The following is a 26960-nucleotide window of genomic DNA, read 5'->3' on the forward strand; positions in this document are numbered from 1 at the left end:
TGCAAGAAAGCATACGAGAAAGAATAGGGTCAAATAAGAGTGCAGGTCTTAAAAGGCTCACAATGTTTATAAAGGTCACAACAGTGAGAAGTCAAGCTTTATTTCAGCTGCACACAAAACAGCAACAGTAGGTTAAAGTCTCACACCACCAAAGTAAGTAACTGTAACCAACGAACACCCTGTTGATTAAAAGTAACCTCTGGGCAGGCTTTTCTTCACCGATTTAATAGACATTTGTCAAAAATGCTTCAGTAGAAAATTAAAACTGTAACTGAATCCGATCTGATAAAAAGCTAGAAAAGCTTTAACATGGAGAAAAGCATCTGAGATGAGGAATGCAGAGACTTCAAATGAAGAAAGTCAGCTGTGCCCATGTTCATCTCGCTCATATGTTCACCAGTCTCTCTCAGGTCCAGGGTAGAGCAGAAGCACACTGGAAAAAAGCAGCAGAGATCACAGCAAAGCTGCAAAACAATTCCCTTTATACACTTCTGATGAGTTGTGTTAGCAAATACAAATTCTAATCCATCTGTTTGACTCCATTAACCTCTGTATTAAGTGTAGCACTCGCTCATGTAAGCCTTGTATTTATCAAAATTCATAATCCCAGTTTGCAAAGGAAGCAAGTCCATGTTCAAAGTCTATACTCAAACCTGGTGTGGATCAAACCAGTTGAAGCAGGCCAGGTCTTTTTCGTCCTGGTTTAAACCAAGACATTCTTTTGACATAAATGTGAATTATGTTGAACAAATACAGTCCCCTCTGAAAGTATTCGAATGGCAAGGCCAATTCTTTTGTCTCTGCTTTGACACTGAAGACATTTGGGTTTGAGATCAAGCAATGAATATCTTTTTTTCAGTCTCCTTTTCAGGAGGTGAAATGCATGCTCAATTGGGTTAAGGTCTGGTGACTGACTTGGCAGTTGGCAGTGTGTTTTGGGTCACTGTTTTGCTGCATGATGAGGTTCTTCCCAATTAGATTGGATGCATTTCTCTGTAACTTGGCAGACAGAATGTTTCTGTAGATTTCCGAATTCATTCTGCTGCTACCATCATGAGTTACATCATCAATAAAGATTAGTGAGCCTGTTCCAGAAGCAGCCACCCAAGCCATAACACTACTATGGTTCCTTCACCCCTGCTCTGTGGAGGTTGTTGGTAATGTCACTGCTTGTTGTTTTGGGGTTTTTCTTCACAGAAAGAAGAAACTGCTGTTGTTTTCCTTGGCCAATCTGTTTGATGCCTGCTTGTTAGTACACCTGTGGTTTCTTTCTTTTTCAGTCCATTCCACATTGTTGTACTGGCTATTCCCAATGCTTGTGCAAAGGCTCTGATTGATTTTTCCCCTCTTTTCTCAGATTCAAAATGCCTTGCATTTCTCCCACAGACAGCTCTCTGGTCTTCATGTTGGTTTATTGTTTTTAACAACAAATGAGGTCTTCACAGGTGAAACCCAGGGCTCACACCAAGAGTAGACATTCAGAACTAGTAATTGTTTAAACAATCAAACAGAGCACACCTGGGCAACAAGAAACGCCTGCCAGTTACATGTTCTTATATATTGATCACTTGAATATTTTTGATCATTTGGGTGGGTTCAAACAAAAGGTGCCATGTTCTAAGTTGTTTAACAGATCCAGATGTAAATATCGGAAAATGAAAGCTGAAATTCTGATCTATCGTCTCATATTCATCTTTTGATCTCGAACCTTCAGTGCATAGCAAAAAGCAAAGAATTGGCCTTGTCGTTCCAATACTTTTGGAGGGGACTGTATGTCTGAAAACCTGCTTGGCTCTGTATGAGTTATATTTTAAAATGTTGCAACGGCAGTAAATTGCACATTACAAGAATTAGAAGGAGCATGATCTGCTTCCCTTAAAGTAAACCTCATGTTATAAGCTTCAGTTCACTGATCTGGATAGTCCCATTTCAAGGAGGACAATTGAATTTGGGGCTCATGCTTTTCGAAAAAGGCAGACCACTCGGCGCTCCAACCTTCAGCCACACTGCTCATCATTTTCCATTTCTGTCTCAAATGATATTTTAAATGTGCTGAACTGGGAAACAAAAAAAAAATCTACAAAGTAACTCACAGTTGATCCTCTTTTATAACTGTGGTAAAAGTCCAGTGAAAAGCCATTGTTTCTCCATTAAGTCAAGAAACACAGCTCTTTTGAAGTTTTCTATCTAATGTATAGATGCCATTTTGGGAGACTAATTCACTTTTCTCAGCTTTGAAGAGGCACTTTACCTCAGCGAAAGCGCAGGACCACTGGCGCCAGGGAGGTCATTCTGCCCAAGCAAACCGATCTGACAGCAACCTTCTAGCATGATCTTGCTAATGATCCGGCATCATAATGTTCCATTGTGGTATCGGGGTTCTGACGTTAGCGACAATCAGTGGCTTCCATATGAGCACATCTATCCACAGCGGAAAGAAGAGAGGAGGACAAGCAGTCCTTTTTCTCCTCAGAGAGCTTGTTACGGAGTGGCCTGCACTCAGGGGTTATGGTAATGCTAATTAGGATTGACATCAATAAGGAACACTGGCGATTTTATAGACAACCTGGATCTGATTTAGAGGGTATGAGAAATAGATCTTCAAGGCCAAGCTGTACTAATGGAAACTGTGTGAATGAAATGAGCTCTGGACACACACATCATCTATTTGTGGAATACTATGGATTTATTAATGCCGATAATGATGATGATGATTATATACAAGTATAATGATGAAATTTGTGTCTTATTAGCAAAATATTATGGGCCATTTTAGAAAAGCACTTTGTGGTAATGGCATTGGCCAGTCATAACCTGAGGCCTTGATGTCTAATAAAGGAATGTTATAGTCTCCATGACAACAAAGACACCCCCAACATCAAGCAATTAGGCTGCATGTCAAAAAAGAGCAGAGAAAGCAGAACAAGTGGACAGAGAAGGAAAGGGAGAGCTCATCGCTTTTAACTATAGTGACAATAATCCAGAGAAAAACACACAGACACATTGAACATACCAGTCACGCTGACAGATGAACTTAACACATGGTGATGTGATAAAAACCTGTCACACCCACACCACATATAACCAAATTAATTTAACTGGAGTGATAAAGCAAAACTCATGGCAAGGTGCAGCCGAGAGATGCTATCTACTTTAATTAGTAAGAACATAGGCATTGATTGTCATATCTGTTAATAATAGCTAACATAGATAATATTTTATAGAAAATTTTATAATATCTGCCAGCAATGTTTTTTTTTTTTGTTTTTTTTTAAGGAATGAATGTTGGACTGTATTAATAGCAGACAACAGTGACAACTAAAAATCCAACAAACTCTATGGCAGAATCCCCGATCTGAGTAGGTAACATCATTAGAGTACACATGAAAACAGTCAAAAAGTGTTCAGTTAGGCCAATGTGTGGAATATAAATGAGAAGGACTAGGTCCTGAAACTCAGAGACACATCTCAGTTTAAACAATACTACATTTAGTCTCATCAGTTTTGTGTGAGAAACACTGGCCTTTTAATATATAGTAATTGCTAGAATAGGTTTAATGTATTACTTTTTAAATGTTTCGTGAGTAAATATGTAAAGACAGATATGTACTTCTGTAACAATACATTTATGGCATTTGGCAGACGCCCTTATCCAGAGCGACTTACAATTATCTCATTTATACAACTGCGCAGTTGAGGGTTAAGGGCCTTGCTCAAGGGCCCAGCAGTAGCAGCCTGGCGGTGCGGGGATTTGAACTCACAACCTTCTGATCAGAAGTCCAACATCTTAACCACTGAGCTACCACATCCCTAGATACAAACAGTATTTGCTCTCTGAGAATTTGGTCATAGGTCACATTTAACTGATGACCTTAAACATACAATTCTTAATAAATAAAGTGGCATTTGTGCATAATTAGCAACACTTATGCAAAACAAGGCCGCAAGCGTGCATTTGTCAAAGAGCATTAATTCATTAAGATCCATTAACTAATCCTTTTTATTTTAAATAACACTTGACTTCAGTCTCAGCTAAAGACTGTTGAAACAATATACTTCCAAGTGTAAAGTGTGTTCACAATGGCAGAGTGATTCTGTCCTTGTTTACAAGTCCTTATTAAAAGAGACAGGTGCTCGAAAAAGAAGAGGGGAGGCACAAGCAATAAACAAGACGGTGATGGTGTATGTGTGTATCTCTACAGGGTCACTGTGTGCCTGTGTGTGTGTGTCAGTGTGCTGTCACACCGGAGAGAAGAAAAACAAAAATAAAGTCATCAGCTGTCAGGCAATAAAGGTAAAGGATATGCGTGTGGAAGGCCTCACCACCCCGAACAGGACATGAATGGTGACTTTAGCATGATTTAAGCTTCAGGTTCTGGTGGAGGGCTTTCTCAGGAGACGTCAGTGATTGCTGATGTTCCAGCTTGGAAAAAAAAACATGCTAAGTGTGGTGTACCTGTATAACCCAGTACACTTTCATACGTCTTTGACAGGAAGACAATGTACTGAAAGAAAAGCTCTCTAGTAATCTGTCCCATCCTGATAAAAATGCAGGGATCAAACAAAGAATTGTGAGTGTACACTATGTATGTCCTACATCTTCCACCAACTACTAACTAAATAAAACAGGCTTCATGATTTTATCTCAGTTATGACTACTAAAAGCCGTTTCACACTGAAAGCTAATATGGGGTCTTTTTATTCACACAGAGCAGATATGCTTCCACTGTAATCAGCATTTAAACCCACACCAGCGAGACATGTGTGAGATGTGTGTAAGTAAAGCATGAGTCTATAGAAATCCAAGTCACACATTTAAAATTATAACGTACAACAGAAGCCTGTAGTTGCAGAGCAAAGTACTTGTATGGTAAAGACACTCGCTACACAAACATCAGGGAACCCAAATAAATGAAACAAAACAAAACACTGAGTTCAATCAGTGTTCAGTACAACCTACAAATTATCCCAAATTATCTCGAATTCCAGACAACATGCTAAAAAAAAATGAATGACTAGACTAACTACTGCAAGCACTGAACACAAAAGGCTGTATTTATCACAAAGAATAAAACCATTCAATCGCCAGTCCTCTAACCTTCACAGCCTTGAAGGTGCATACAAAACCTCAAGGCCATGCGCCCTCCATTCAGTCACCCTCAATTAACATCAATTATATATAGAAAGAAAGAAAGGAATATTAGGAAATGCTGGATTTGACTGAAAAAAAGGAAAAACGAAATACAATTTACAAGGGTTTATTCTGTTGATGAAAAATATTCAACAATGACCTTTTTCCCCATGACAAAAACTAAACTATAACCAAGTAATAATTCACCATTCCACTAAAAATATATCATGAAATGCTATGACATTTTCCTCAACAGTAAAAATGAGACAAAAATGTCAGAATCAGTCAAAAGGTAAAATGTTTTTCCACTGATTTTTGCACACTCACTTTGAAAATATGGATAATATAAAATAATTATGAAGGTTGTTCGCTATGTGCTGGCTGCATGTGCCACTCTGGTCACATGCTCAGCTAGCTAGACTCCAGACTACTCTGATACGTTTTATCTTCTAGGAAAAACTATGTCTTATACCGCATGTCTTGTTAAGCTAATATAATACTAGCTAGCTAAAACTAGCATACCTAGCAACCTTGTGTTGTGCTCAATAGAGTAATGTTATTAAAAGGGCCCATTTCTTCATGATGGAGCTGCAGCATTTCTCAGCCATTTAAAAGTGTCAGGCACTACAGAATTTTCCTTTTCTCCAGTGCACTTCAAAGAAGAAGCCCATAATGTTAAGGAGCATTTGTAAAGAAATCCTTCGTTGGCAAATGACCACTTTATTAGGAACACCTGCTCACTCGTGCAGTTATTCAGTCATCATTAGCAATTAGCCAGTCTTCAGCTGTACAGTTTCGGTGTGAATGCGCCCACTCTAGTCTCAGATTCCTGTTCTTGGTCGATAAGAGTGGATCCTACTGCTGTTGTAACTCATCTGCCTCAAGGTTTGATGTGTGGTTCATTCTGAGATGCTTTTCTGCTCACCACAGTTGTAAAAAGTGGTTGAGTTACCATAGCCTTCCTGCCAACTCGATCCTGTCTGGCCATTTTTCTCTGACCTCTCTCATTAACAAGGCGTTTCCACCCACTGGATATTTTTTGTTTTTCGCACCATTCTATGTAAACTCTAGAGACAGTTGCATGTGAAATTCCCAGGAGATCTGCAGTTTCTAAAATACTCACACCAGCCCATCTGGTACAAACTACCATGGTTAAAGTCACTGAGATGCCATTTTCTCCTCATTCCGATGTTTGATGTGAACATTAACTGAAGCTCTTGACCTGTATCTGCATGATTTTATGCATTGTGCTGCTGCCACATGATTGGCTGATTGGATAACTGCACGAATGTGCAGGTGTACGGGCATTCCTAATAAAGTGGCCGGTGTGTGTAAGTCTAGGCTATAGCTACCAATAACTAAAAATATGATTAAAATATGACTAAAAATATTATGTATTTCCATCAGAAGAACACTTTAAGATTGCAAAGGTTCAAAAGCATAATAGAAAGAATACAAATGTATCTTGCAAACTTTGGTCTGCAGTCTTAATAAAATGGAAGGCAGGAGCTTCTCATCGCAAGGAGTACACACAGCACTTCTGAAAATTATTTTTGTAGTAAATGTGTTTTATATCATCCTATAGAATAATGTATACAAAGAATTAGTTACTGACACAAATTTTGACTTCATAGAGGGCATTATTTTCAAAAGGTTTGCTCAGTGTGATAAATTCTTTAAAGTTTAGCTTTTCTGAAAATAGTGATCAAGTTTAATACTTTGGAACTCTGGAAACATTTAAAAACTTCTATAAGTACTTTTCTGGCACTACAATGCGAGCAAAATGGAAAGATGTATTTGTAATGTCTTATCGCTATACTTAATATAATTCAATAATCTTAATAATCAGCAATATGCTATATAAAAGCCACCAGAGAATATATGCTTTCACTGTACAAAAACTGCTTTACGAGATTTGTTAAAGGCTGATTTACTTAATTTACTTTGTTGGTTTGGAAAGTTTGCTCAGATTTGTGGTTTAAATAAATTCTCATGGCAGAAAAAGTGAAATCTACAGCTGTAAATTGCTTTTCTGTGGAGTGGAGCTGGTTCTTGTCCCAATCTACCGAGCCACAGTCCAACATAACTCAGGAGAGCTGGCTGTGCCCCGTGGCCGACAGTGATAAGACATACAGCCCGGAGACAACAGACGGAAAGGGAGGGAAAATAAGCAGGCAGGAAAGACACCCAGGAGCTACTGCCAATAAATGCAGCTGTTAGTCATACTGCTAGTATGTTTTTAAACCAAGCTATAAAATAATATATTTTATATATAAATACATAATCTAAAATTAGTTTAGCAATTTTTTCATGTTTTAAAATCTGGTAACAACAGCCAGCAATCAGGAAGAGTGAAGGCTTCCTCAGGTGAAACGGGTGAAGCCAGCCAACCTCATCTTTTTGAACTGCTTATCATGCTGCGTCACGAAGCATTATCCGCCCCCTTCTGCGTGCATGAGCTCACAGACGCTCACGATTGGCTAGTGTTGCTGCGACTGACAGGGAGAGAGAATAATGTCACCCCTCCCACTCAGGAAGCATGGATTTAGTTCTCCTGGCCTCCCGTGGCATCTGTGGCATCGTCAGGACTTGAACTTGTGATCTCTGGACAAAATCGCAAGTTTATATTAATACATTCTTAATATGTAATGGTTTCTATAGTAACAATATATAAATGGGCTTGCATGTTGGACGCGCCACAAAAAAAAAAAAAAAAGTGTAACTTGATATGGTGAAGTTTTCTGTGAGGACACACTTATTTAACATTCATGGAAGGAGTCTCTGCTTTTTAACAGTCCAATGTAAAGCTGTAACATGACGTTTTCTGACATAGAGAAGTTAGCATTGGCAAATTGCTATGGTTCAAGAGGAATAAAACATGCTATGATAGGAAAATAATCAACTTTGGGTTGGTAATGGTATTGCATCACCCTGTCGTGTCGTTGTTCGCGTTCCTGTATCAGCATACCTTGTTGTGTTTTATTCCTTGGATAGCATAACGGTAATGGAACTGTACTAATTCCTTAAAATGGTATAATATCACAGCCTACTTGAGACAAAGTTTTCCTGCTGGAGTGATTCTGTGAGCAACTTAGGTTCCTAACCAGGTCTAAAGCTTCCTAAATTAGCCATCAGGCAAGCATCTTGTCTCTCTAATTCAATTAGGATCCAAACACACACTTGATTGACTTCACCAGTATTTATGTAAGGCGTAAACTCGCAACCCCAGCAGCTCATGCGAGATGGCCTTGGCATTGTTTACGGTTTAATGTTTTAGGAGTGTATCCCCCAGGGTCTATCATGCCTGGAGTTTGGAGACCATTATGGCACCCCTGGAGAACATATCACCAGCCAAATGCAAGATGACCGGAGAAGAAACTCACGTGATCCGTTAATTGTCACACACTTTGATTACCACCATTTATTTTAATGAGAGCGCAGCATGTTCTGCAGAGTGCAAAGAACAACATTACTGCCATGTTCATGGCAGAGACTAAATTGGATAGCATTCATTAAACTAATGGATATGAAGAGGTGGCAGAAGGGAGGAAAAGTCTATAACAACAAATTCTGCCGAATGAAGAAATGGCTCACATCATGGCATGTAATTTCCCGATACCATGACAAATTGCAGGTATTTCAATTATGCAACCCAGCTTTAATTACAGAAAATATGCCTCAGATGTCTCTCACAATACAAATTAATATAATTTTTCTTCCTCACTACTAGCTCAGAAAGTCAGATTAGCATTCATTACCTTTGCTGTTTCAACAGTGAGGAAAAGCTGCTGTAGCTGATAAACTGGCACAAAACGTGACAGGCTCATTTTTGGCAGTGGCAACAAATCAGTACACAATATGAGTGAACTATTGTGTAAGAAGGGTAATTCAATTTTTTTTTGTAGGATTTCTGATTACATGAGGGAGAAAAACATGTCAGAGTTGCACTTCAGCACTAAAAGGCTAAGGGTCTTTTTTTAATGGAAGCAAGTAATCGGCAAACATGAGGAATATTTGACTCAATAGAGCTGCTCCTCACATGCAGTTTTATAGACAAAGGATTCACTAAAGGTTTATATATCAGATCAAATGCATTTCCACTATTTGTGTAATTTACAAACCTACTAACATAGGTTTTGTATGTTAAATAGAAAAAATACTACTCTTTGCACAAAAATGCAACTCTTTGCACTGTGTAATATAATTTCCATAAATTACGACAGATACAGTCCACATTTTGTGGTGTTGGATTGAATTGGGATTATATGACTTGAATTCACAAAAAAATAAAATAAAATAAAATAAAATAAAAACAAAAACATTTTTAAAGTCCATAATATTGATGTGAAAGAAAATTTGAAAATTATTTATAAGTAAAACATGAAACACCTAAAATAGATCTGGTGCAAACAGTTGCCATCATAATTGACATAACTAGCTGAATGGAAAAGTATCAGTCAGGGTTTGTTTGTAAAATATCCCAACATTTGAACATCTCATGAAGCACCATTAAATACATTATTAAACAATGGAAAGAATATAGCACAACAGCGACTCTACCTTGATGAGTCCATCCACCAAGAGTCAGTGACATATTAGGGCATTAGTCAGAGAAGCAACCAAGAGGCCTTTGCTAGGCAGAGTCACAGTTATGCCATATTATTTCCATTTTTTTTTATAATGTTCACAGGACATATAGCCTGGAAATGCCACAAAGCTGGATTTTAGAAAGCAATTATTCAGAAAAAAAAAATGAAATCCCAAATTCCACAAACTTGAAAAAGGTTCTCTGATCTGATGAGACCAAAACTTTTTGACCTTGCCACAAAGTGCTATGTTTGGCCAAAATCCAAGACTGATCATCACTGTGAGAACAGCATCTCCACAGTGAAGCATGATGGTGGTAGCATCATATTGCAGGGATGCATTTCATCAGCAGGGACTGGGAAACTGTTCAGAGCTGAGGAATGTACAAATACAGAGCAATCCTAGAAGAAAACCTGCTCCAGTCTGCAGGAACTTGAGAGAGCACTGGCACAAACTTGAGTTTAATCCATTTTTTGGAGCACCCCACTAAAAACAGGCATCTTGTAGGAAAAAGTTACACCACAAGACGAGTTTCCCAGCAGCTCCTCTGACACTGGTGACACAGAGACATTAGGAATTCAGTAAAACAGATGTCTCCTGGCCTGAGTGGTTTGCAAAAGCCAATAGCCGGAATCCCAAATGAATTTCGGAACAGAAACATTGCTTGATCCAGTGCCAAGAAAGAGCAATGAGATTTTATCCACTTCCAAACGAGGGAAAAGGGCTAAAAAGGAAAAGAAAATAAATATATAAATGCTTTATCCCACTTCAAGGTACAGATTACTCTCTTCCCTCTTACAGAGATGCCATCTCTTATTGAAATTAAAAAGAAAAATCCTATTATCTAGACAGCAAAGTGAACAGATTAAGTAGGTCCCAAATCAGCTTCATCCTAAGGCTTATCATTGACCAGCCAGGCTGCAAACACTTCAAAAGAGCGATGCTAAAATGGTGGTGTTTCTCTCACCGTGACTGGTCAACAAATTTAATGATAAGTGTGGGCTGTGAGAGTGCTTTAGGTTACAAGTCATAACACTAATGATTCAGCTGCAATATCCCACAGAGGAATAACATTAGAAATTGAAGCTCACAAATAATCTTTTTCATCCATGGCTTTGTACAGCTCTTCAGTTAGATAGAGATCATATACAGTTACAATATTGCATATGAATGTGTTAGAAACTATATACTGTATAATAAACATTTAAGGTTCTTCACATATAATATGGCCTTTATTCAGCAAAGTAATTTGTATTCCAAAGTTCCAATGGCTTATTAAGTTATTTAAAAGGTTATTTTACAGAAATTCACTACTGGTCTTATATGTAATGAAAATGCTATGTGTGGTTTACAGGTACTGTCCTTGTAATTTTTCCACAAAGTTTTGACAGAGCTAGACAAAAATGTTTTAATTTTGGTCATGGAACGATCAAACCAATTCAAATCAAATCGGAAGCTCCCCAGTTGGGTGGTAAAACATCATCAAGATTATAACAAGTGAAGGGTCATTTAACCTCTTCCACAAGAGAAAACCTTCAGAAAGAATTATATTAAGTGTTCCCAGTTTCATCTTACACAACTTATCTTGTGTACAGCTGCTTTTATTAAGTTAATGAACGAAGAGTCCAACTGCTGTTACATTAAGATCAAGCAATTTGTCCATCATTCGATGGTGCCTGTAAAACTTAGCTTACCTTATATACATGGGGCTTAATTTTAAAATCCATGGATCCATGGATTTCATACATAAACAAATGCAAGAGAAACTAATGTGAGAAACTTAGATGTTATCAGGTTTAGTACTCTGGCTTTCCCTACAATCATAATGTCTGATTTTCATGGTTATTATGTGCATATTGAAATTCAAAATGCTACCAAGAACAACTCACTAACACTAAAATATGCAATGTTGGCAATATGAGGATAGATTTGTGAGCAACTTTTACTTCATAAACTGGATTGGATGGTCACAGCCTTTAATAAGCCATAGTTCATAGAGTCCAGATGATCCCATCTCCCCCTCAGTCCTCTCTTTCTCTCTTGCCCTGCCTCTCAGCTGTAACAGTTTCACGCCAAGTTTACACCAAACCACAGCCCAGTACACATATTTCCTTTTATTATATCGCTCTGTCTTTCCCTCTCACCATATGTTTTTGCATAAATCAGTGAAGCACTCCATATTTATGAGTCTGACTATCTTCCTTCCCAGAAAGGAATGCATTCCCACACACTAAATAACAGCCAAGCTCAGTGTTAACGATGAAACGGTAAAATGCAATGATAAATGACAAGTGAAAATGGTAGACATCAAAGGCCTCAGGCATGCAACATTCACACTGCTAGAGCACTGCCACATAAAAGCTTTTACTAGAAGGGGGCACCCATAAGATGTTCCTCACCGTTATCCGTCTTGATTTATTTCATTTCTCTTACGAGGCTGTGAGATAAAAAGCAGTTTGACACAGCACGCTCGCAAGCTGCATAGCCTGTCATTTAGACTTATCCCAATTACGACGCTACAGGCATCAGCATGGCTAATTATCCTTATTAAAGGCTTTAAATAGGATTATTGGATTGGCTCATAGCAAACTTTGATTCACAGTTAAAAGATCTTACTCTCAGCAAATGCCACCATCATATCCAAGCCTGACATTTAAATGTGCTTGTAAAACCATCATCCATATCACAATCTTTTTAGGCCTTTTGCCATTCACCTCATACTAATGGAAGCACATTCCAGTTAATCCAGCAGTTTTTTTTTCTTTAGAACAGGAAGGATAAGGTTTGCCTGCTTGGTTTTGATGTCTGTACTTTAATTCTAATACCTGCCTCCCCTTGCCAAAGTGGACTATCATGTCCATAACCAGAGAATCAGAATTTCTGCCATGTCTCTGGTGTACAGATGATTTCCACTACAAGTGGCTGTGCATTAATATGTTTATTTGAGCAGGAGAGAGTGTTGCGGTCATCTCATCTCTTATTAATCTACTTCTTTAGCATACAAGTTAATGAGAGAATCCATCTGCATTTGTTAACTATAATGTTCATTCCTATATTTATTAATTCTCCCGAGAAGGTCAGTCTAGACTCCTCTATCCCCAGCCACAGATCCCGGCTCCTCCTGGGAGATACCCAGGCATTTCCGAGCCAACTGCGAGATATAATCTCTCCAGTGGGGCCCAAGGTCTCCGTCCAGTGCGACGTGCCTGATATAGTTCTAGAGAGAGCTGACCTTGGGGCATCCTTCTAAGGTGCCCAAACCTTCAGTGCCCTTCCCAGTCTGACACCCACAGAGCACCTCTGGCATGTAGCAAAATGAAAGAGACAAATCTGCAGCAATTATGTGATGAAATCTTGTCAAAATGAACCATAATCACAAAGGAATGTTTCCAAAACCTTGTGGAGTACATGCCAAGAAGAAATGGAAACCCTAGGCTGGAAACCCTACTCGGGGCAAAGGGAGACCCTACTCAAGAAAAGGAATTTGAAGCTACACTGTACATCTGAAGATTGGAAAAATGTCAGGTGATGTTTTTGTAATCTTCCCACTGCCCACTGTAGCCTCCTGGAACCCAGTGAGGTCCTGTTGTAGCGCATCTAGCATAAGGTTTGACATGTTGTGTGTTCTGAGATCCTTTTCTGCTCATTACAGGTGTAAAGCATGGTTATTTGAGTTAAAGCTCAAACTGCTGATTTACTACTGAAACAATGGATTTAAACTACAGAAAAAGTCACAGACAAGAAACTTCTCACTCCATCGCTACACATGAATACTGATGATCCACCAACTACAGCCCTACAAGTGCCAGTATATTGGCTCTGCCTCTCTATACTCAGGGGTAATTAAAAGGCAGTGCAATGCAGGTCAAGCTGAAAACAAAACCATGCAAGTAGTCTTATGCCAATCCCACACATAATGTGCATTTGTAAAATTAAACAAAAAGGAAAAATTCTGGGTTTCTTTTTGATAAAGAGTTGTGTAAAAACATGAGCTGAGAAATTTGCCAGTTAGATAAGGAAAGAATAATAATACAGCTGAGTGCTACAGTAGGCCCTGCAGTAAGAAATTACCTAATTCTGCATTGAATTTTGGGGTGACATGGACATCTGATGCATACAACATTTGTTATCTGTTTAATGAATAACACTTGCGCTGATAACTTCCAAATTCCTTAAGTTAATTTCAGTTCAGTTTGGCCTGGTATAATATCTTTTCTGTTCCTTTGTTCTTTCTCAATTTATTTAAGGTTTTGTAAGCATTAAGTGCAACCATCAGCTGTCTGAAAGGCAGTATGACATCAACCCTGCATTCCCTATAGGTGCATTTATCTCATACAAATGACAATGCATCTGATTTTGAGATGTGTCAGTGCACAAATTAAAGCTTTCTAGAAGAACACATGGGACAAACAGGCAAATTGTATCTATACCCTTAATTAGTTATTCACTTCCCATAAGACAGGGTCTACTCCCAGGAATGTGGTTCAGGGTCAGAGAGAACTCCACAGCCGGAAACAGGTGAGTTCTGGCAGTGACAGTGTTCAGAGACAGATCTTACTCTGAAAAGAAAACATTATCCATGCAGTTCCTCAGAGCCCTGAGAAAAGAACGCCTTCTCTCCCTGAAGAAGAGGTCTGCTCAGCAACTTATCAACCACCAAATGTCACAGATCATATATTGACACTTGGCAGGAAAGCAGTTTTCCATCAGCTCCACTTCCATGCTTAGTAGATATGGAGTGATTTACCAGATGATGTGCAAATCACCTCCGTTTGTTACAGAATCGCTTTGGATGTGTTGAGAGGCAGTCAGTGAACAAGGGATGGCTCTACGTTGCATTCAGAAAACAGTACCAAAGTCAGTGCTCTGTATTCTGAGAAAGAAATACCTATACTGAGACTTCTTTGCCCATTTGAAGAACTTTCATTAAGATACAAGAAGAACCCGAAGCCAAGGGCAGTGATGGGGATGCCTCTGCTGCCAACAAGTCTAGCCTTTCTTGTTACTAATTTGTAAGAATGAAATACCCTTAAAATATACTTCAAACAGGAAGAAAGATACGGATACCGTGTTAACGAGAATCTTAGACAGACAAACCGATGGACACACAGACAACCCAAAACACAATGCCATGTATACTGTGCATATATCAATTGACCAGAAACAACTGTAAGATAAACAGATGACAAATTAAAGAAAGTCTCAGAATAAATGGGTGAAAAAACATAACATGTTCCAGACAGGGGGCACAGATTGCAGGAGGTTTAGTCACAAAGACCGTTAAACTGGCTAGTGCTTCAATGACTAAAGGGACATCTGCATTAAAGTCTATGGGAAAGATAGTAAATAGGTTGGAATTTTGTGGTCAAAAGCACACAATCAGTGACAATGATGCTGGTGCATTAGTGTGAGATACAAGGGGAAAAAAAGTCAATGCAGGATGTGATCAGACTGTCGGCGAGAACAGTGCATAGACAGCTACACAGAGAAGGATATTACAGAAGAGATGCAGTGCATAAACCACTCATTACAAAGGCACGTTATGATGCTTCCATAATCCTCTTACGATAAGTAGGAAAAATCTAACAGCTATTGTCCTAAATTAGTTTCTAACCATAGTTGCCACAGTTACTAAACAAATATGATAGGATCTTATAGTCAGGATGTAATGCAACCCCAGACTAAACCCAACTGAACAGCTGATGTGTTAGACAACACTCTCCATCACCATCATCAAAACACCAACTGAATATCTTTTGGAAAAATAGTGTTTATTCCTCCAGTACAGTTCCAGGGACTTGCAGAATCAATGCCAAGGCACACTGAAGCTGTTCTGGTGGCTCATGATGGCCCAAAAGCTAGACACTAATTATGTTGTTTTTTTCCTTTAAGATCTGTCACCTGTCTGTAGATGTGGGGAGAAGAGAGAGACAAATAACTCCACTGTTACCAAAGAGAAATTCTAAGGAAGAAAATAAAAAAGCAACACACTGGATCAGGTTTTCAAGCTACAGCACCTCTTAGTTTCACAAGAGATACATCTAGCTTTCACTGAATACACTGGTACTTTATTTTAAAGCCTATTTTCACAGGCCATTTGACTGACACTGCAAACAGCCATCTGCATTTACTCACCACTAAATGTTTCAAATAAAACTCTTTTGAAGATGGGATGTTGTAAACTTCTTCCAATCTAGTGAGTATCCTGCCCAAAAAGCTAATTGTCACTGTGTTTTTTTTTTTTTTAATCGAAATTAAAATCGGTGTCTGGCAGTGCATACACACAGAAGTAGGGATCAAACTGTAACCTGGATCCTGAAGCTCAAGGCCAGCTAAGTGTACAAACAATATCATATGCCACATAGGCTGTGGGCAGAGCATCTGAGGCTGAAACTTGGCACCTCTAGACTTCTGTTCTGTGACAAAATTCCACCTTAAATTTCTTGCATTATAACAATAATACATAATAAAATACAATAATGCTGTTCCATTTTAAAACCTTCCCATCTGTTTGCAGCAGCATCGACATACCGAAGATGAAAACTTGCATCATTTGGTGATTCTTGCAGCAGATCAAATGTTGCAACTGGCAAGTCAAGTACAGCAAATATATTTTCAGTTGGTCACAGCTTTGAGTTAAATAAAGCCTCTTATTTGAAAGGGAAAGCACAAAACCATAAAGAGAAAGCAAGTCTGTGAGCTCCAGCTAAAATAGCATGGGATAAAGCAGTTTGCCAGAATAGCTGTGTAACTAGCAGAATGGCTCCATTCTTCATGAAACCCCAGTGACATGCTGCAATGCTTTCCCACCGCATTCGTGTACATGGAAGGATTAAGACAATTTTACTTGACTTGACCTGACCCACGCCTTCTACCACCTACACATTCACATTCATCTCAGTCACACACTGGCCATGTTCTGCTGAGCAACAATCAGCTCCAGAGCCATGTAATTATAAATATCACCTCTATCACCCATTATATTTGCATTACAACTTCTACATAGAGTACAGGTTGACCTTGGAGAACCCTCATTATATTTACCTCAACCTACTGAAGTTATCAAAACTGATAAACCTAGAAGCTAGAAGTCTAAAGAACAGCCAAAGAACACACAGCTGCAATGAACAAATACTAATAAACAGCCAAAAGAACACGAGTATAAAAATTTCCTAATGGCTTAGTCTCCTAGAGCTCTTTAATCCACTTACACTTGCTCTAATGTTTACCATGTACAGTATCATGAGGAGTATGGCCTTGTTAAAAGGTTGCTAAAATAATGTGTGCATGTGATGTAGGAATATATAATATTATATATTATATACTTAATATATTATTAAGTATTATAACCAAATACAAATATGATGGGTCTGCAAAAAATAATAATTAAAGTTTTTTAAAATATTAACTTGTACCTTCACTGCATGTGTTTTTTTGTTGTTTTTAAAAAAACACTCTCCATCATTATTAAAAGAAAATCATCCTGAAAAAATTGCAGGAGCAATGTGTCCTTGCTTCATAGTAAATTCTGATAGCGTGTCCAGTGAACTTTTCAGATCTTTCAGGAATGTAACCAAAAAGTAAAGTAAGTCTGATCAAATATTATTAGGTGGCTAGTGGTGCATGCCAGTTTATTTCAGACTATATGTAATCATTCAGTGCATATTTAAAAGTAATTTTTTATTTTGTCGTCCAATAAAAGCAGGGATAAGTTTGAACCATCAGAATGAAACCGTGAAACCACTGAGCTTGTGCTGTGTGTTGAAAATTGTCTTGCTCTGGGCCTGGAAACTATGCAATATAGGTAGAGAAGATCTCAATCATTGTGTTAAACTAGAGGCTTTGCCTAACATACTTAATCCCATTTTAACCAAATACTACCTAACCTTCTTTAACTCATTGCTACTGACAGCACTGTTTGAACTCTTTCCCTTGGATTAGTCTATTTATTAGAGTTTACAGCTCAGAGAGACAAAGAGGGAGAGGGGGAGGAAGAGAAACTGGTTTCTATTAGAAGTCTGGCTGTTGTGAGCAGTGGCTGGGCTTTCTCAATCAGCAGATGCCTGTAAAGCCTGCGAGCTGTTCTATATGCTGCTGTATGCTGAGAGTGTGTCTAATTGAGAATGCTTGTTAAGATAATCATCCTCAAGCCGGGGAGCCAGCACCTGTTCCACTGACTGGCCTGACAGAGAGAGAGAGTGTGTGTGTGTGTGTGTGTAAGCTGAGACCATGGGCTTTTGGCTATGGTGCTGTAGTTCTGTACCATATACACTGATTTATCACCACATAGGCTCTTACAGCTCAGTCACTAAAACCATTAAAACTACTAATGATCTCACTTGAAAGTTTGTATAGACAGCATTTATTATTAAGGGTATCCTTAACATAAACGTTGAGTTGTCAACCAAGGAGTCATTGCAGTACACAGCCTTTTTGGGGGAAGAAAAAAAAAAATCATTGATTTTGTTAAGTATATGTTTATACTTGAGCTTAACTGATCTAAATACTGCAAATGTTGCAGTGATTATAATTACAAATTACAAGCACACGAATCAGATAAGAAAGTATGATTGCGTTCCAAACTTTTACTGGCCTAAAATCTGTTGCTTTTTCAACAGAAATGACACACTGTGAGTCATGAGTGTGTAAAGAACAAAACCTTGTACACTTTGTGTGAATACCTTTCAATGTCCACTGCTGCAACACAGTGCAGGGTAAACAATTTAAAACTGAAAGTGAAAAGAAAAAAATAAATAAAAGTTGCTTGCCTGTAGACATTATTATTCTGGCGAAGAGAGTTGAGTGGGCACTTGTAACTATGTGACATTGACTTTGACAGGATTGCTTTCTTCAATAGACAGTGAAAGGGAGCGATATGAATTGACTGGTGAGCAAAGGGAGGTAGACGGCAGTCACTCAAGTGTATTACTGCTGTAGGGTGCACATCGATCTGTAAAAATCGACTCAACTCAGTCAAAGAGCAGGATCGACAGGGTAGCACAACACTTTCTTGAAGGGAAAAATAGACCAAAAGCTCAATTTAAAGCATAAAAATGATGTGGGGCCCATTATTATGTGACATAAGATTCATGAAAATATGATTGATGTATGACGTTTGCATGCATGGAAGTAATGGGTGACAAGAAAGACCTCGATAGTAAAAGACAAATGCACTACATCAAGTGTTTGGCTGCTTTTCCGTACAATTTAGCAATTCTGCTGCCAGTATTTGGCCACGTCCTAAAGGAGAATTTTCTGAATATAGACAGATGGAATCAATAGCCTGCCAGTCAAACACACCATATACACAGTCCTGGAGAGACCGGTATACACACTTGCCTTGTTTAATCAAATAACACATTTAATGGTACATGGAAGGACCTCTGATAGTGCTCTACACCAATTAAACAAACAGAAATACAGTAAAATATTGCAAAGTTGGCAGTTGGCATAAAACATAAGGCAAAAGAAAAGAAAAGAAAAATAAACTAGAGTGAATGGAGGAGTCTGAGCCTGTGTTTGTTGCCATTTGTGTGGTCAGGACTTAAATAACAGCCACTGCATTATTACTCAAACCGAGTGTCTAGACCACAGACTGGGACACTTTTTCTTAACTGTGCTCCATAAAACGCAGAAGTGTTAAAAATCTTATTAACCACTCTTTCCTTTTTTTTCCAGAATAAGTGCTCTAAGACAGGACTTAAAAATTTCCAGGAGGTTTTGTACTACACTGTGCACAAGTCTTAGGTACTAGATACTTTATATCTTCTGCATTAGTCAGTAAGGCATTTTTTCATTTTCATTTTCCAACTATACAGAACTCTCTATAGTGAAAAGAACATGGAGTTCTTCAACAGATGGTATGGCTTCCACAGAGCCCTGATCTCAACATCATTGAGGCTGTCTAAGATTTTACCCACAGAGACAAAATTGAGCAAGACAGGAAAAGTCTGTGGAAGAACAGTGGCAAGTTCTCAAAGATGCCAGAAACAAGTCACCAGCCGATTACTTCAAAAAACTGCACAACAGTGTAAATAATTATAGGCCTATATACATTGTAAATAAATACAATTTTTGTGCTCGACAATCTCTAGAGTTTGTACAGAATGGTGTGAAAAAACTAAAAACAAAACTGTTTTCTGCCCGTGCCACAGTCAAATTGTGATATCAACTTTTTTTTCCCCATTCTGATGTTTGATATGAACATGAACTGAAGCTCTTGATCTGTATCTGCATGATTTTATGCATTGTGCTGCTGCCACATGGCTGATTAGATAATTGCATGGTTGTGCAGGTGTACAAGGATTCCTAATAAAGCGGCTGGTGAATGTGTGGTCAGAAACTTTTCATTACTTTTGAAAGCACCATCACTCTATAGACTTTATGTAACTGACTTTTGAACAGTAGTGGATATTGTGCAGCCTGGAGAGGAAATAAAAGTGTGTCAATATGTGGCGGCATCATCTCCCACGCTCAGAAACTACCATAAAACACCAAGACTTACACAAGTCCCAATGCAGTCAGCTCACAATATTTCTCTCAACAAGAGCACAAACAAAACAATCTCAAGAATGTGCTGAATAAAGTTAATGCTTTTTATGGAGAGAAAATTCAATCATGCCTCCTCGCATCTAGTCACACTTCATTATTGCAATACACACACACACACACACACACACACACACACACACACACACACTAGAATAAGAAAAACAACAAGAATGGCTTGTGGGCCAAAACTGTATTTATCCTCAAACATTCCCAGCCAACGCATAACCGTCTTTAATAACTATAGCTGCTGCTTAAATTATACAAATTCAACCCAACTAGGTCACAAATACACAACATCAAGGACAGACCTAATTGTCACCGTTTCTCTGTTTTTGTCTTTGTTTCAGTCTCTGTCTTTCTCCTTCATATCCTTTCAAAGTCCTTTGCGCTGTCATTGCTTTGGCACAGCTGAACATAAAGGACTTAGAGGATTAACGCGTATAATCTCCGGGATCCCATTATCTAGTGCTGGGGTGTACTGTAATACTGCATGAGAACACAAAGTTATCCTCCTGCTCCTGATCTAGGGACCTGTCGCAGTCACAACACAGCAATTCTTTGTCAGGTTCATTATATACACACACACACACATATAATATATATATATAAATAGGTCAGAAAATTAGCAAGAATTAAACAAATGCACTTTTGCTGCAGTGAGCTGTTTGGGGAAAAGCTAGAAACAGGGAAATTCACTTATAGTCTTCTTGTACGCAAAGGTAAAATCACAATAATGATTAAAATGTTTGATGTAAACTTCAAACTAACATGTCTGGGTGTACAACATTTTCCAAAAATGTCTTCTGGGATGTTTTTTTTCTTAAAAGTTTAGTCATTATTTGGTTATCTGCCAAATATTAGTTTTCCAAACATTTTAGATTTCCAAACCTTAGTTTTCCAGGACAAAATTAAATGTTACAGAAAAATGTTTGTATGTCAGTAAAGAAAGCAGCATATTACATAAGAGACACTTTTCAGACAGAAAAACATAATTAAGGCTGCTGAGTTTTGCTGCAAAAATAAGAAGCAAGTGTGACAGTCAAAGTCTCCAGGAGAACTGTGGCTGCTTCTGCAAGATGCTCAGTAACACTTACAGCTCATTTCCTTATAAAACTGCACAAATTGTACCTGAGACTACTATTTTTTTTTAAAAGCAAAGGATCGTCACACCAAATATTGACTTTGCTTCTTTTATTACTGTTTACTGCTCTTTATAGTATTTTTTTAATGCAGAAGTTAATTTAGTTTCATTATTTTTGAAGACTCTATAGCATTTCTTTGCATGTGCCTAAGACTATTGCACAGTACTATATATACACACACACACACACACACACACACACACACATACACACACACACACACACACTCTCTCTCTCTCTCTCTCTCTCATGGGCACATGAATACAATAATAAACCAATCCCATATTATTTCCACACTAAATAAAGAGCTATATCTAGAACTTTTAAGCATTCTTTGGCTTGTCTTTGTGGGAAATGCCTTCAGTGTTCTACACAGACCCTGTCAATAGAAGGCGTCCCAGTGATTTCCTTTAGGTATCCAAAGAACCCTTGTGGAACCCTTTTTCTGAAGAGCAGTACAGAGTTTTGTTACAGTTATGAAGAAATTTGTAGTAGCACATTCAAGTGAAGATCTGATTCAACATAAAAAGCAAAACCAAAAGTGACCAAAACAAGAAAATATCACAGTGTGCACTTCATATCACTTAACACGTTTACATCAGTTATTGTCTATGCAGAGTTTCGACCCTTTTGTGTGACCTGCAAAAAATATATGCATTATGTTCTATATGGGGGAGATAATATATATTGGGGTCATTCAGCACAAATACTAATGTTATGTGTAATATCTACAAATAGACAGCTTGTTGTAGTGAATAATGTCAGCTGCAATAACACTTTCACTGGACACATCCCTTTTAATCTGTATATACAATGCTGTAGAATTGGCTGAACTGAATTACATCCATGTGGACAGGTTTTAAGGGCAATATCTACATATCTACACATCTGGATGCAACTAATGCAGATTTAGTACGGCTACTTAAATAACACCGGAAAACTCATTACTTAATTTGTATACAAGGTGGCTATAGAACCAGGCGACGTATATATAATCCTGAACCTTTTGTCATGCTTCTTCACAGCTATGCATGGATTTCCCATGAAAACCTGAGAAGCGCAGCCATGTGTTTGTGATCGCAGCTGCCTTCAAAGAGCTGTACACCATCACAAACAAGCCAATGGGTGTGTTACTTAATGCCAGTAATTATGTGAGAGGAGCTCTGGGAAGCTTACATGCATTCCTCATCATTAATGCTGGTGGTCCAGCCTGAGGAGTTATAGAAGAAAAGATCATTTATCAACAGTGTCACTAGAGTACGAGTGAAAAAACTGAGGATACTTAGCCTTATTACAAATCTTTTGGCAAAAAAAAAATTGAAACAGCTGAGTGACCAACACTGAGAGGCGTGAGCTGAACAAATGGAAATTCTTTAATTAAAAACTCCTGTATGTAGTATTTGTACTCACAGAAGAATAGCACTGATCGGGGTTGGGTGAGTCACCAAATGACCTGAGGATATAGGAGGAGACTGAGGATGTACTGTTAGTTCTGCATCAAAGGCAGCAGGCAGTGAAAACAGGGAACAAGCTGCTCTGTATTCGGTATCCGTCATCTCAGATACCTCTTGTAAAAAAGTGGCAGTGTTCAGGGAAGATATAAGATACAACCAATGAACGAGTAGACACAGTGTGTCCACTCTCTCACACTCCCCAAATACAACGCCACAGGGTAGAACACACTGGCTGACTAATATACAGCACTTTCCCCTTCTTCCAGTGTGAAGTAACTCTCTCAAGCACTTTCAGAACATAACTGCTAATGAGAACGCATATGAAAGAGAATAGCCTAGGACCTGCTGCAACATGGAACATGAAACAATGCAATTTAACGTATTTAAAACAAATATATGAAATTAACTTTACATAAACAAACTTATTAAAGTAATAAAACAGGTAAATACATACTCTGAACAGCACCTGAACTTCTCATATTGCAATTACTGCATTGTTTTGGTTGTAGCTCTGAATTTTTATTGACTAACACATTCTGCATTCATCATAAATCTGGTGATTTTTTTTTTATTAATCATTAATAAACCATTAATAAATGAGAAACCATTAATGAGCTTCACTCAGCAGGAATTACTTTTAACAAGAGTATATCAACAAAGATAAGGAAATGCTTGTGCATTCAAATTCAAACTCATTATTTCACACATCTTTATTAATTTGTTTGCCGTTTCACATCATTTAAATATGCAAACAATTAATGTGGAGTGAAGGACATGTGTAGAGATAATACACATTAAGTATTTGTTTACATGTTGGGTATGATTAAAGAAATTTAAAGAAAGAGGGAAAAAAAACATTTCTGTTAAATAAATATGGTGAATGCATGCTGAATGCATCCTTCTGAATCTGCAAATCATAGTTCTGTGCCCTGAAGTACTAAGCCTAACCCCCTGTTGTCTTTCCATCAGTGATATTAGATGTAATTTAAGGGAAACGCGGGAGCAGGAAGAATAGGAGAACAGAGAAACCCAGTCAGGTCATACAAATAAGCCCTAATTCCCATTTTGTTTGTTTAATTGAGGATTCAATTATGCAAGCAAAATGTAACACAAAGAGCTAAAATCATGCTGCCCTGTGAATGCAGTGGTAATCTGCTGGCACTGTTCACCTGCTAAATGACAAAGCCACTGTGATTTTATATGCGCAAAAGTAAGCAGTGTGAAGGATTTGTGTTTATGGCATCTTTTAACCACATACAGGGTTGTGTAGAGAGTTATGTGTGCATAGTGAGGATTTGATACAGAATTGTTATTATTATCATTATTATTATTATAAAAATTTCAGTAAATGTTTATGATTTTATTAAATTGATTTAATTCCAGGGATTTAATACACTTACTAAAAGTAAGCTGTAAGTGTTGCAGATAAGTGCTCAGTCAGATTACTCGTATATATTCTGCATATTTTCTTTAGAGAAAAGCACATCAAATGAACAAAAACATGAGCACAGTTTTATGAATTCACTAACTCAAAATAGCCAAATCATAGCAGGATAAAATAGCACACAGCACACATATTACAATTTCATGACCTTGATTTAGCATCTCGTAGCTTCATTAAGTTGTGGCAATAATTAACTGTTTGTAAATGCAATATAATATGATGTGTGGGATCAAGTGCTATTTTATAAGCTGTCAAATAATGAGGATGGAAGTCATTTTGTTAAATTAAATCAAATTTGCAATGATTAATGCAGTTATAATTACAACTAGGACTATTCATGCAGATGTTTATCTCAATGCTTGCCATCTCATTCATGTATCAACATATTAGTGTTTTTTCCTCTCTTACTTTTATGTTAGGTCGTATTCCCTTTGACAGCATGGGGGGAATGCTATTTCCTTCAGGATGTTATTAACTCTGTCTTGGACGCTCCTACTCAAGAAAACTGTAGTAACATCAGAGGTATGATCTACACACAGGTGATTTGCATATTCTGAATGGGACGCTTTGAGAATCGACTTAAGCAGCTGCATAACCCGACTCTGAATATGTGTAACTTTCCCAGTGTAAATACTAATGTATCCTTTGGCATTATTATAACAATTGTAATGAGTACACAGGAGGTGGAGAGAATAACAGAAACCCATAGTAATATACATTCAAATCAGAGAGTTAATAAGAAGTAGGACCATTCTCTGCCTCCAGAATAGCTTTAATCTTTGTTGGAATGCTGTCTTGAATGGTTTCTTAAGGAAGAAAATATTCCTGTTCTTTCATAAATGAAGGCTGTGGACATCGATTCTCCGTGCTCCAGAACATCTTATAAAGGTTAAATTATGTTTAAATCTGGAGGCCACTGAAGGTGTTTGGCTTCAGTGCTGTGCATAATTTTAAAAGTATGTATGGTAGCATTATCATTCAGGAATATGGAAAAACCATTATCAGGAAAAAGTGTTTGCACCATTGTGCACACCTGGTCCTGTAATACTGACTCATATTTGTTGGCTGTTATATGGCCATGCAAAGCAATCACTGACCTTAAGATTTCTATGCTTCCCATACCATTATGGATTTCCCACCAGACACTGTGGGTTGAAGGCATCCTGTGACTTCCTTCAAACATAAATCCATTCAAATGTAGGAAATCTAGTGACATTTTCATTAGATCATATTACTTCACTTCCAATGCTCAAGAGTTGAGGTTTTTGCTCCATACACCAGGTTATGTGTTTTTAAGCATTGGCCTTTGATACAAAAGTCTGAATGGCAGTTCCACCATCAATTTCAGCTTTGTGTAGCTCACAACATACAATATTGGATGAGACTGATTCATAAAAATGCTCATTCAATTCTAGGGTTATTTTTGTAGCTATAATTTTGGGGCATTTAGCCACCATCCAGTACAGTGTTATACTCTGTTCAGTTCACACTATTCAATAATTCAATGAAGTCTTTTATTTCAGTGGTCTGGTTCACTGTATTAATCTGCTCAATTCAGAGGCTGTGCAAATGTGAAAGTTTATAGCTAAATATAAACAAAGTAGTGGGAAAATAAATTAATAAATGAAAAAAATCACCAAAAACTTGCTGAAACTTGGTGGTGCTGTATCATCTATAATTTAAATGCCTACAAAATATTTTAGAAAATCTTTCCCCTCTAAAAATGTGTTTTATTCCGTGACTGTTGTGGTGAGGGGTAGAGGATTTATGGAAGGAAAAAATATGCCTCCTACTGTGTGTTCTTTATGTGTTATGTTCGCCTGATTTCCACAAACCTCTGTTTTCAAGGCAAAGGCAGGACTCCATAGGAAATTCAGCTTGGCACAATTCTCAAGACCAAGGACCAGATGTACATGCATGAGGAGTGCAAAAACATGACTCGATGTGGCCACAAAATGCGCTTGCAATGCATCTGACATTAACGTTCAATTTACTAAGGCTGTAGCTCGTTACGCAAACTGCACTTGGGACCACCTACTAAATGCGCTCTGTATGAGGCACAAATAGAGGTCTAAAAGTCTCTGTAAATTGGTGGAAAAAAGTCAACCACAGAGCTGTCAAAAAGCTTAGGATTAAAGAGAAAATGCAAGTTCAGTAACAAAAAGATAAAGAGATGTCAGAAATATATCAGTTGAGTAAATATTCAGTTGGTTTTACCCTAATGAAAAGAAAATCCTGTGTACAGAATAAGTTACTTTGTCTAAAAGGGTTTATACCATCTTTCTTGAGTTTGACTGAGGCGCCTATAAAAGTTTGAACATTTACAATTTAACAATCTACAAACAACAATTCCTGTATGAATTTCTTTGTTAAATGGCAAATTAATGTATGTGCTCATGATGTGGGCAATGTGATATGACCAGGATTGGCAGAAATAAAAGCAGCATAACGGACAAGGCACATATGGTGAGGGTATTCAGTATTCATATAGTATTCAGAGTTGAGTTCAGCGTGCATGGTGAGGATTTAATGCAGAAATTGTACACATCATTATTTAGACCACAGATGTAACTACACGCATACGTGAACGCTATTCACAGAGTTGTGTGAGAGTTAAATAGCAAGGCAGAGTTGACCAAAAACTGAGGTGT

General features: G+C 37.9%; 1 protein-coding gene across 3 annotated transcripts in view; it reads right to left on the reverse strand.

Annotated features, from left to right (window-relative positions):
• The window catches only part of fbxl17 (F-box and leucine-rich repeat protein 17), a 222970-nt gene that overhangs the window by 63836 nt on the left and 132174 nt on the right, over positions 1 to 26960 (reverse strand). Inside the window, exon 8 of one of the 3 annotated variants that reach the window (XM_026916783.3) lies at positions 3 to 10442. The exons of the other annotated variants lie outside the window; for them this stretch is intronic. Within the exon in view, the coding sequence (XP_026772584.1) occupies positions 10415 to 10442 (28 nt within the window). The 3' untranslated portion in view covers positions 3 to 10414. Of the gene's footprint in view, positions 1 to 2; positions 10443 to 26960 lie in introns of those variants that run through there. 3 annotated transcript variants of the gene reach the window in all.

This window comes from Pangasianodon hypophthalmus, chromosome 8 (assembly GCF_027358585.1).
Source record: "Pangasianodon hypophthalmus isolate fPanHyp1 chromosome 8, fPanHyp1.pri, whole genome shotgun sequence".
Lineage (NCBI taxonomy): Eukaryota > Metazoa > Chordata > Actinopteri > Siluriformes > Pangasiidae > Pangasianodon > Pangasianodon hypophthalmus.